The 13,010-nt window shown below is 41.2% G+C and overlaps 1 protein-coding gene across 4 annotated transcripts in view; it reads right to left on the bottom strand.

The window, feature by feature from the left end:
- Positions 1-13,010, bottom strand: part of znf423 (zinc finger protein 423) — a 199,369-nt gene that overhangs the window by 13,625 nt on the left and 172,734 nt on the right. For all 4 annotated transcript variants that reach the window (XM_037768628.1, XM_037768629.1, XM_037768630.1 and 1 more), the window contains 2 exons: positions 10,825-10,956; positions 6,167-6,282 (listed from right to left, as the gene is read on the bottom strand). In XM_037768628.1, the coding sequence (XP_037624556.1) occupies positions 6,167-6,282; positions 10,825-10,956 (248 nt within the window). The remainder of the gene's footprint in view (positions 1-6,166; positions 6,283-10,824; positions 10,957-13,010) is intronic.

Consider the following 13,010-nt stretch of genomic DNA (forward strand, 5'->3'; position numbering starts at 1 on the left):
TACTTTAGCTCTGAGGGATTTAATATTCCTTTCATTTTCCAGGTATAGACAACATACCGTAACTGCTGGGAAGGTACCCCATGCTGGCTGCATACTAATTAAGAACATGTCACTGATATAGTAGCTCTGATGTTGGGAAGTGGTCCAACTGTGTTGAAAATGTATAATGAAATTGCATGTAGTTAGATCTTGGTACAGTATACTGTATGGCTGCTGATTTGTCCATCCCTCTCTGTCAGTCTGCTTCTTCATTTCCCAGTTTTCCATTCATCCATCCATCCATCCAGTGTGTACACTACATTTTCTTTTAACTGTGTCTATGAGGGAACAGATCCTCGCTCGTCTTTGTGCTTGCGTGCGCGCACAACTCTCAAATATTCAACACCGCTGGGATGCATACGGGGGGAAGATTCGACAGAGGGAATCAACACACAAACAAACGAAAAGGATCCCCCACATCCATCCATTTATTCATCTGACCAGCGATCCACCCATCTAGTTGTGTTTAAATATTTACTAGCGCTAAAGGAAATTGTGTAGCACAACAGGCGGGTAAAAAAAAAAGAGGGATGATTGGGGAGGAGTGCAAGAGAGGTGATGGATGGAGCGAGGGAGAGGAGGAAGCATTGAGGGCAGAAGCTGCAGTGTAGCACCCCCTGGAGGCTTAAAAAACGAATGTGAAGATCAAGAAGTCTGTCAGGGAATGTACTGTAACATGGGAGAGAGTCAGAGCTGATGTACAGCTGCATGACTGTTTCAAACTACTTCTACAAGAGGGAAACACACTGTCAAAAGATCACGCTATTTTGGATACTGGTTAGATAATGGAAATCATGCACTCTAATATTGTATGAATGCAAAAACAATTGTTTGTTAGTGGTGGAAAACATTGATACAAAAACAGTTGGGCTAATTGAAAGGAAGAAAACTAAAACAGAGAGAATGAGAAAAAGTCCTGTGTGTCTGGGAGTCTGGGAGTAAAGACAGAGAGAGATCCAGAAGGACCTCACTGATCAGGGCCACAGCATTTCTTATTTACACACCCGCGCACACACACACATGCAGACACACATGCAGACACACACCAAAACATCTCTTATTTACCAGCTTACGTCTGCACTATTTATGGGGCACTGGGGAGAGGCACAGAAGAGAGGAAGAGAGGAGAGGGGCTAAAATATGCATAGGGGCTGGTTCTTCTGGGACAGGCAACGGGGGGGGGGGGAGTCGGAGAGACAGAAAGAGAGAGGAAGGAGAGACGGGAGGAGAGAAAGTGAAAACGGTGGTTTGTAGGTGGATAGAGAGGTGAAAGCGAGTGATTGAGAGAGTGGCGGACAGAAAGCGAAGGTCTTTGTATGCAGAGGGAGAAATGGAAAGAGGGACTGAGAGAGTGTAATCAGGAGGGAGAGAGGATGATGCAGCGACGTGTCCATGCAGCAGTGACCCTTGGGTGTGTGTGTGTGAGGGAGAGAGAGAGAAAGAGAGAGTGGGCTTGACATCATATGGCCCCTCTGAGGGGTTGAAAGAGGCCAAAGCCTTTTCTAGCTGGCCAACCAGCCTTCTTCATCCATCCGCACCTCATTAAAACACACACAAATTACCCCACTCCACTTTCTCTGGCAGATGCATGCATACACACACACATAAACACACACCCTCCACGCACACACACATGCGATAACAGCTAGCAGTGGCATTAACCTCCGTGGTTGTAGCTCTCCATCTCCCCCAGTCAGCCTTTCTGTCTAGCCCACTTAGAGAGCCCTCCCATGGGGCAATGGAGCTGTGGCAGGTCGAGCTCGAGCTGCAAGTTTTCACACACACGCACACACACACGCACATACACACACACACACACACACTTGGGCCAGGACCAAAGTGTAACAAGATGGATATAGCCGGAGTGCAGCGGCCAAAGAGGAAGAAGTACAAGGAGCTGAGGGAGAAAAGAAGTCGAACTGAGCTCAACTTAGCTGGAATGAAAACAACAGAATTAAACTCATGTGACCTGAGCAAACTCTGCTGAATTCATATGAGAAGAATAACTCTCTGTTGTTGAGTCAAGTCAAGCTATATAAACCTCTTTCCCTCAGATACCACTAAAAAATGGACTTTCCACTCCACAAGTCTTGGTATGAGGCAGTGCCAATAAAATTAAGAACATAGCACTGATTTCTATTGACACCAGGTGAATAAATGTTTCATTTGTTTAAAGAAAAATAAATTAGCACTGTGATTATTTTTTAGGACTGTCAATCGATTAAAATATTTAATCATGATTAAACCCGTGATTGTCTATAATTAATTGCGATAAATCGCAAACTAATCCCACATTTTTTATCTGTTCAAACTGTACCTTAAAGGCAGATTTGTCAAGTGTTTAATACTCTTATCAACATGGGAGTGGACAAATATGTCTGCTTTATGCGAATGTATGTATGTTTTTATTATTGGAAATCAATTAACGAAACAAAACAATGACAAATATTACCCAGAAATCCTCACAGGTACTGCATTTAGCATAAAAAATATGCTCAAATCATAACATGGCAAACTGATCCCAACAGGCAACAACCGCTGTCAGTGTGTCAGTGTGCTGACAATCACAAAACTGCATGTGATTATCATAAAGTGGCCATGTCTGTAAAGGGGAGACTCGTAGGTACCCATAGAACCTATTTTCATTCACATATCTTGAGGTCGGAGGTCAAGGAACCCCTTTGAAAATTTCCATGACATTTTTGCCTTGCCAAAATTTAGAGCAAGTTTGGAGCGTTATTTAGCCTTTACTCCATGACGAGCTAGTATGACGTGGTTGGTACCGATGGATTCCTTAGGTTTTTCTAGTTTCATATGATGCCAGTATCTTCACTCTAGCTTTAAAACCCGCTGAGCCCGCTACAACCTTTAAAATCGCAAGTTGACGTAATGTGTTAAAGAAATTAGTGCTGTTAAAACAAATTTCCATTAAATTATTGATTTTGACAGCCCTAGTTTTTTTACAATGTCATTTACAGTATACACTGTGTAGTTTGTCTCCCTGTGACTCCACTCTGATACAACTGAACACTGATAGTTGAAACTGTACTTTACTTTACAATGTATTCATGTAAGGGGAAAATAAAAGCGGACCAAAGCAACAGTTATTTAGGTCTGCAGTGTCACAATTCGTCAGTCTATAAAGATGTTGTGACCTGGTCAGACAACAGGAGAGGAGTCATCTGGGATGGAGTAGAGGAGTGAGAAGAGGAGTGGAGGTGTGTGTATGTAGAGGTGTGTGGAGGTGAGTGGGAGTGTGTGAGGTGTGAGTGGTGCCTGTGTGTGGACATTAACCGACAGGGTCCAGCAGTCACCCTGCTGTTAAATGGACTGGCCAGCCATATGCCCACCACCTCCGGCCCTACATCACTGCCACTTTGTGTGTGTGTGTGTGTGTGTGTGTGTTAGGGTGGCTAGGGCAGGCCTTTGTTAATTCAAAAAATCCTTGGTAAGATTTTCTTTAATAAGATTTCTGTCTTTTTCTGACTTTCTTTGTCTTAAGGCCTTTACACACCGGGGGCGTGATGAAAACAACACAAAAATGCGAAATACTACTGTCGAATATTACATGTTTAGGGCTTTTATTGTGAAAGGTAAGAAAGGAAGGAGTGGATCTGGTGTGCAATGCCTTTGTCAAGGTTGAAAGGTGTAATAAAGTCTGCCGTCTTGGTTCGGACTACGGAGCCTCCGTGTTGTTGGGTTGTGTCTAGAAGGTAACCTCCAAACTGCGAAAACATGCAACGACTGACAAAAGCTTTCGCAAGACTCACTGCCCGACGACCTATCCTACCCTTAACCCTTCAAGGTCAATGCCTAACCTTAACCATCTCGCGAGAGTTTCGCAGTTTGTGCTTTACTTTCTAGACATGACCGTGTTGTTGTTTCATAAATATAGACCTTTTCAAACTTGACAACATAAACATTCTAAATGGGCCCCTTTGTATTTCCTGTTGCCATGTTTGTTAATGCAGTAGCTGACAGGAAGTAAACTTGGACCAAAGCTGATTCCCTAGAAACAGAATGGCAATGAAAAGGTCTATAGGTACAACTCAACCTGTTCCGCACAACATGATTGCTTGAAGCCTTTATTTGCAGTCCCAAAGCTCAGAAAGAACAACCTTGTTCTGAAAAAAAATTACGCCGTTTTTCCACAGCTAAAATATTCTCGACAAAAACAACAGGTCGAAAAAATATATTGACATGCAAATTAATTATGTATGAGTCGAACACAGCATGTATTATGGATTAAACGCATTCTGTCACTAACTAAACAACTGATGAGGCATCAATATTACCTGCTGTAATGACCACTAGGTCATGGCCATAGAAGTTCAACTTCTAGCCCAAAAGCACTGAGCTTCCAAGTTTTCAAAAGCCACTTTTCACCTCTGTGAAGTACAACTCAGGAATATTCCAGCATGCTAACCTATGAATGGATCCCAGAACACTGATCATGGGATATATGCTATGAGCTAACAACAGTGGACATACTGTATTCCCAGATTGTGGTGTATCCAGGTTCAACACTAAAGCATTACACCAAGCACAGTTTGTTCTGCCTCTCAAGCACTGCGACGGCTCTGGTGCTTTTGCAGACTTCACTTAAAGATAGACTGCAGTTATGTTTGTTTTTTGTTTGTTTGTTTTTTTAGTGATCAATTATTCATATTCATTTTTCATCTGCATAGTGGAATTGTAAAAACCATAAAATACATCATTGGAGATTCTCTCAATACTAATGAGACATATTGATCTGCTTGTTATCTCTATGGATTGTAGAGTTGCACAGGTTGCCGATAAATTATCTTCAATGCAATGCAACCAATTACACACGTTTGTATTTCTAAGCATCAAAATTAACAACGTATAGTCATACAAAGGTTCATATGATATCTTACGAAAAGTTATTCCTCGTTTTTCGTGTGTTTTACTATGAATGTCCAGCAACACGTGTCAATTTCCGCTCGTTACATGCATACAGTCTTTTCAAAATAAACTTCCGTCTTCACAGGAAACAACTTGGTTAGTTTTAGGCAACAAAACTACTTAGTTAGGTTTAGGAAAAGATCATGGTTTGGGTTAAAATAACTCCAGAAGTTGTGTAACTTAAATGCGGAAGTTACGTGACGAATAAATCAACGTTGACTTCTGGTTGCACACGAGGTACAAACACTGGCCTCCTGGTCTGTTATTTTGTTGTCCTTCCTACGCGGTGTTTGTCGCTCTTTATACTTCCTGGTTCACGATTATGTGGATTACATATTAATTGATTTTGTGGGATATATATGAATTACAGTGCATTGCTTTTCGTAGGTATAGCTACAAGGGTGTATGAGAACAGTCTGAAATTAATCATAATCCCAGTATCATCTTAAGTATCATTTCTCACTAGCTGGTGAAGTTTCCAAGGTTTGTAGTGGATTCAAAATAAACTGCAGGCTTTTACACAAACTTTCACAATAACCCTGCTGTCTTTATCGTACACCTTTGGTCAAGGAAGCAGGCAACGGCATGAGGAAAGTTACAGATTTCACCTTTCACAGTGCTGATGTTTGACCTGCAGACTTTGCAGGTCACTGGTCTGGTGCCAAAGAGGTACAAGAGACGAGAAGGAGAAGAAATGGAAGAGGACAGGAGGGTTTACATCATCACAGACCTGGCCACAGCTGGCCCTGGACCTACTCTTGGGTGACTTATATCCTCTCTTCTCCTTCATACGCACACACACACAAATGGTTCTGGACCCTAATGACATGAGGCTTGCCAGAACCCTGCTTAGACCTCATGAGGAGAGATGGAAAGAGAGGGACAGAGGAACGGACAGAGGGTGGAGGGAGAAACAGAGATGAACAGTAAATAAAGGGATTGTGTAAAATGATGTACAGCAGCTGGGAAGGATGGAAGGAGCTACTGAAGAAGGTTACTGCATATTGAGGGACGGGTGGAAGCCTAGAAAGACGTGAGGAAGGGGCGTACATCCCGTTTGGGTTTTAGATTATTAACTACCCTTTCTCTGATACAGTGAGTCTCCTTGGGAACACAGTCCACTTACTACAGTGTGAGATCAGTACCTGCACACAGATTAGACAGTCAAGGTCAACACAGGGATAGAATTAAGGTGACCTACCTGTAGTTCTGTCTGAAAGAAGAACTTCTGCGGACACTGGGAACAGTCGTAGATCTTGTCTTCCTGGCCATGGACGGCAAAAATGTGCTGCTGGAGCTTGTTGGCCTGCACGAACACTGGGAAAGGAACACATACAGCACACATTATACAGTGTTTATTAGTCAATAAGCCAATGCTTAACACATCTGAAGGCTTTTAACATGATTACACAGACCAAAAACTCAAGGAAATGAGCTCAAGGGGACTTTCCAGTTGAGATTTGCCTAATAGGCAAATAATAACAGATGAATCTGCATTGTTGTGGGTGTACCAGTAGTATGGTGCCAAACTCAAGGCAACATCATTTTCAGTTTTAAATTAGATTGGCTATCAGAATATTTGGCAGTTAACTTGCAATGCCATTGCAATTTTTGAATGGTTAGATGTAGGGCTGCCCCCCTCTTAAGGCCTTTACACACGAGGGGCGTGATGAATAAACAACACGAAAATGCAAATTACTCACCTGCAAATATTATAAATCTAGGGCTTTTATTGTGAAAGTTAAGAACAGAAGGAGTGGATCTAGTCTGCGCTGCCTTCGTTAAAGTTGAAAGGAGTAATAAAGTTTGCTGTCCTGATTCGGAATACAGAGCCTCCGTGTCGTTGTTTCACAAATACAGGCGCAACTCAACCCATTCTGCACATGATTGGTTGATCCCTGTATCCGTGGTGCAAAAGCTCAGAAAATCAACCTCAAAACCTCAACCTCAAAATTACGTCGCTTTTTAGCAGTCAGTGTGAAAGTATTGACATGCATAATTAATCGCACGAAAAAAACGCTATCGGTGCGTAATGGCCTTAAGACAATTAGTTGACCACTCGGCCGTTTTGGTCTTTGCCAACTAAGATTTCTTTAGAGGATTAGTCGTTTTTTCTACTTTGTATAATATATATATGTGTTTGTTCACACTAAAGTCACGTTGGATTGCGAGACATTTTGTGAGATTTCTTTTTTTTTTTTACTTGGGACTCTTCATGTTCATTTTGATCATGAATGAATCTTTTAGTGTGTGCTGTGCTGTTTTGGCCAATTGTTGCTCACCACACATTATAGGAACAAAACTGTTAAATTGATCGTAACATGTCATTATCTGTGGGGTTTCTCACATTTTTAACATCTGTTAAGATTTGAAAAATCTTTTAGTGTGGGCCAGCCTTAAGAATTTCTTTGGTCCAGGACAGCCCTACATGTAAGTCCGAGCTATGGAGAAAACTGATCTTGTGTCTGTCAGTCAAAGAAAGGATAGACACTACAGTGCATGTAGCTTTGTATTACTGATCAGTTATTAACCACAATTAACTCAGCCATGTCTCTGATCCCATCTACTGAGGTATGCGGTTTAAAACTGGACTGTTACAATGAACCCTGCATGATTAGTACTGGACTATCTTACTATATACTGTACCGGCAGAGAATGAACCAAATGGCAACTGAGTTTTCAGTGCAAATAAACCCACAAACACACACAAACAAAGTAAATGAACGAGTTGACTGGAACGGAGGGAGAGCAAGAGAAAGAAGGAGAGAAAACAGGAAGAGCTATCCTCAGCAGACCTTGTGATATTTATCAATAAATGATCTCTTCTTTTTTTAACTTCCGCTTCAGTGTTGTCTCATACACTTTTTTTTTTCTTTCTTTCTCTCCCCTTTGTTTCAGTAAACTTTTGGTTTTCACTGTGAGTGTGTATGTGTTGAATTATTAAGCCTCCCCATAGGAGTGGTGCCCATCTTACTAATTCATAAGCCACCAAGGAATAGAGTTAAAGTTTAAAGCATTGCTGTGTACCTGGGGGGGAGGAGGAGGAGGCACACAACACAAGACAAACTCAACAACTGAGGGAGGGAAAGAGAGAGATGAAGTGACAGGGAGAGGGAGAGAGAGAGAGAGAGAGAGAGAGAGAGAGAGAGAGAGAGAGAGAGAGTGTATAGGGAAAGAGAGTCAAGATATGGGAGGGAGGGAGCTTGTGAAGGTCCAGACTTAGTTTCTGGTAAAACACACTGAACCACAGGCCTAATTTGGTCATCCAGCATTTTGTTGGGGTCCTCCAGTGGATTTCAGAGACACAAGGTACTTCATATTTGGCATGCTTGGAGGTAATATTGCATGACCTTTTGCACACGCAGAGTTTTGTCAGTACTTCTTTAGCAGCAGCACCCTGCTGGAATATCACTCCCACTGTTAGAAATGTTAAAACAATGAATGTTCCTAATGAGATTTTACTGTTAACCCAAAACATTCACTGTATGTATCATGGTGGAAGGTAACCCAGAGAGAGCCATTTACTGAGCCACAAAATAAATGGAGCTGATTTAAGTGTGAAGCTTGCTTCCAGCTGCAATTTTAACCTCTGCTGGTATTTTTTACCAAAATAAGGGACAAGACATGTCCAGTGTGGTGCTTATAGACCATGTGTGGTGGTGGTGGTAGTCTGCTTTAATATGGAACGTACTATTCTGGCGGGTAAAAACACTTTTGGCTTCATATTCATCTATGATTACAATATACTACAGTGCAATTATAACACAAAGCAAAACAGTTCCACAATATTAATCTAGTATTAGCGTAAGGCTCTCTATTAGTGATACATAGTCAGTGAGCCAGTAGGGTTGGTTGGTACCATCTGAGGGGAATAATGCTTGTAGTGATTTTTGGCAAGGTATACATCCCTAGAGTTAAAAAAATATGTGATAGCATTGCATCAGTGGTAGCTTTATGTGTGCGGTCATGCATTTCATAACACTACTCTAAAGTATACATTTCTGAAAAGTAGCCAATATAAAGTACAACCTATATATTCAACCTAGAGGTATTTTTTCATCAGCGATCTCTCAACATAGAAATCACAATGATAGCTGAGGTCAAGCACTTTTCATCAAATGTTGTTATAAAATTCTACATTGAAAACTGTGTCATTGGTGGCACTCGCAGTATAGTGCCCAATTTCAGTAGAGTGAATCATTGCATTTTTTAGAAAAATATTTGTTTGTTGTTTATTTTGGAAAAGTCAATAAAAACCCTAGGACACATATAATCACATGGATTTGCAGAGAATTTATTCAGGAATCCAAAAACGAATTATTACTTGTATCAATTCAGGATAATTTTTCTTGAGTTTTTTCAATGTCATTAAATTTTGTTGTTACTGAAGGATACAAATTTTGAATCAATGTATGAAAACATGGTATTCATTCTTTAGGTTATGTACAGACAAAACTTTTGTATTACATCTTTCATGAAAACAGAAGTACATCTCATGTAAGGTATAGTCACTGTCATTACTGCCAGTGATAGATAATATTTTTAGAGATACTAATTTTAAGAGCTTTTCTGAAAAAACATATAGTCCGAGTTTCATTCCCACCAATTTTCAAAGATAAAGGGTCAATAATAAGAGAGAACCATCAGTTTGAAGTAGAAAGTATAGTTTTGAAAAGTCTGTTTTGGTATGGGGTTATAAATCGAGTGATAACACGCAGAAAGTTACCACTGCTGCAATGCTGTTCACATTTTCTAGCACTGGGGGTGTATACCTTGCCAAAAATCACTAGACTATGGAGTCTTGAGTCGTAAAGATCAACAGTGCATTACAAGTGTGCTGTAATCTACAGAAATATGGTTTTGCTTTCAGCAGTCCCGCTAGCTTGTTTCTCTCGCTACCAATATCAGCTGCTCTGATTCAACAATGTTGAGCTGAAAAAATGTGCATGTAGGCTGAATTTCAACCGTGGTGTTGTTCTGTCGGGAGATGCAGTGACTTCATGTAACACCAAGCAAGACTAGAAGAGCTATGAGTAAGGAAAAGTAACTAACTACCTAACTAAAGTCCAATAGCCGCTAGACTAATTCATGCAGTATAAAATGCCATAAGCATATATAGGAAGTGCCCTGAGTACCGTAGCGACAGGGACGGCCCATATTTCCCGTCATGCCTGCCTAGTTCCGAGTGCAGGAATGAGTAGTTTAAGTTTGCTGTTTTATGATCCAAAATGCAAATGTTATTTTTGTTACTGTTTGTAATGTAATGTGTCTGTTCAGAATATGGTGGCTTATGGTGGTAATTGGGATTTTTGTGCTGGTTTATAGTTTTAACCATGAGTGAGGTGGCATTTCTAGAGCCCAGCTGTATTTTTCCTGGACATTCATACTAGTAAGCCAGGGTGGAAAATTAAGATTGCTGGTCCTGCTTTTGATTTTGGTGGTTGAAATCTAATATCGATCGATTTCTAATATAGAATGAAAGTCGTAACACCCTTAATGAGAATTACTCCCCCAAGAGGGCCTAAAATTTGGGGTCCTGGCTCATGGACTAACAGTGCTATAAAATGGAAATACACAAAAGAACAGAATGGTTCCTTACGGTGGGGTAAGGATATGTTCGGTGTACGTCTACAGTGTGTGTGTATATGACTATTCAGGCCAATTTTGTGTCCCTGCTGTGTAGTTTGTGTACGTCTGTGTGCTAACTTGTTCTTATGCTCCCGTGTACAGCGTGCATCTCCATGTTTCTGTGCTCGTTTTTAAATGCAAAGCAGATAGGACATAAGTGAGTTGGAGTTTTCTGTGCTACTGTCCTTGAAGGTGAATGTGGGTTTGTGTGTGTGTGTGTCTGTCTCTCACCTGTGAAGCAGACGGGACACTTGAAGGTACCTCCCATGCCTTCAAAGCTGTGCTCTATCAGGTGGCAAAGCAGCTTGGCAGGTGAATCAAACATCTGGTTACACAGCTTGCATTCGTGATTGATGCCCTCCTCTGCAAATAGGAGACAGAAACGCATGTGTAGGCCGGGTTAAGCAACACGAAAACAGGAACATGTGACATCTTTTTAGAATATTAATACAACACTCACGACAGATGTCTGCGCATGCAGAAACTGTCAGACGCCGTCAAACTGTGGCGTATAATATACTGACGGGTAAAAAACATGATACAGATAAAACAGAAAACCAGAAGAAATGCACTTGTAAACCATACAGCAAGACAGGAATATCAATATAAGTGAGTGTATGTTCACTAGTTTTCACTTTGTCACCATCAGTATGATAACATTAAAGGGGAACTACGGCTATTTTCAAAATTCATACATGTTATTCCTATGGTCTAAGATAGTCCAAAAAATATTAGTAAACATGAACAACTCTCTCCCAAATCCAAAAACTAGACATGATGAGTGCTAAAACTCAAATTTTTGATGTTATAGGGTATAAAATGTACTGCTCCATAGACAATGAATTGGAAGAGATGTTCTAGATGACACTGAGAGCACCCAGGGGAACGTTCTGAGTATATGGGAACATTTTCTGTTTAAGAACTGACAACACTACAATAGAATAAAACTCATTTGGATATAAAAAAGAAAACAAACATGCTGTGGATCCATGAAATCATCTCCCATTCATTGTCTATGGAGCAGCTCCAGACTTTATACCCTTTATGACATCACAAGTTTGAGACTTACTTCTCTGGTTTCTGGCTTTGAGAGAGAGTAGCTTGTGTTCACAAATATTGATTTGAACTTTCCTATGTTATATCCTACCCATGGAAATAACATATTGGAATTCATATTTTAGGTGGTGTTCCCCTTTAAGGCCCTGACACACCAGACCGTCCGCTAGCAAATTTCGTCCGATTCAGCATGTTGAATCGGCGGCGGAGCCCGCCGGTGAGAGAAAACACGTTGATTGGCTGTTCAGAGAAGAGAAACGGAAATGAGGAAAACAAGCAAACGACTAAAGACTATAGTAGCACAGAACGTACGTGCTAATTGGCTGTAGTCTTTGCGGTGTGCTTGAGTGCAACTTTTTGCTCGCAACACAGGCGACGTGAGGCGACGCAACAGTCAGCCTTCATCGCCCCTAGTTCTTTGCTGTTGGTTTGGTGTGTTTGAGCCTTAAACGATGGCCCTGTTTGAGCAAACTATTTCAGTGCAATGCAGCAATTTGTGATGTTATTAATTACCGATACACCTGTGCTTGACAGGTCAAGATGTCTGCTGTAAAAAAAAGTCTATTTAAAAATACATAATGTAAGCAATCACACTTGTTTCAGAAATGTTTTTTTTATAAAGCAAAAAAGCTACCCTCAACTGCAAACAAGTGAAATCATCACACTCAATTGACAAACGTTTTCATTTATTTTGAAAAACTGTGATTTCAAGGTTCAGTTCCAGATCAGTTAAGTTGTCAAATCATGCACACCCTCCTCACCCCCGCTGCATGCTTTCCTTTCATTTTTTTCCTTCTCCCTTGTACACTCCCCCAACACTCACACACACCAATCCCAGTGCCATATCTGCCCCAGCTGGTAATTGCCTGTCCTCCCCTGCGGGGCCGTGGATGATCTGCCCTTCCTATAGCCATCCTTCCTTCCCTCCCTCTGTCCTCGTTATCTGCCTTCCCCCCACTACAGTCACTCATCCATCCCTCACTTCCTCCCTCCATGTCCCCTTATCGCCCCTCTTGGTCCATCACTTGCTGATTAATTTGTGTGGGCTCCGATTCAAACCCCTTCACCCTGTGTTACCTCTCTTCACATATACTGGGCTTACTCCACCCTTTTTTTCAGTCTCTGAATGTCTTTACTACCAAGTGTCTCCTATACCTATACATCAGACCGGCACATGCAGGCACTTCGTAAAAAGTCGAGGCCACGCCCCCTTTTCGGGGAAAGAAAACCAAAGATCCCATAGACTTCAATGCAATTTGATGTGCATTTGGATCGTAATTTTGACAAGTTTGTATGCATTAATCTCATACATTCAATCATTTAGCGATTTTCCACACTGACAGTGAATATTCACGCAAGTA

Source organism: Sebastes umbrosus, chromosome 4 (genome assembly GCF_015220745.1).
Source record: "Sebastes umbrosus isolate fSebUmb1 chromosome 4, fSebUmb1.pri, whole genome shotgun sequence".
Classification (NCBI taxonomy): Eukaryota; Metazoa; Chordata; class Actinopteri; order Perciformes; family Sebastidae; genus Sebastes; species Sebastes umbrosus.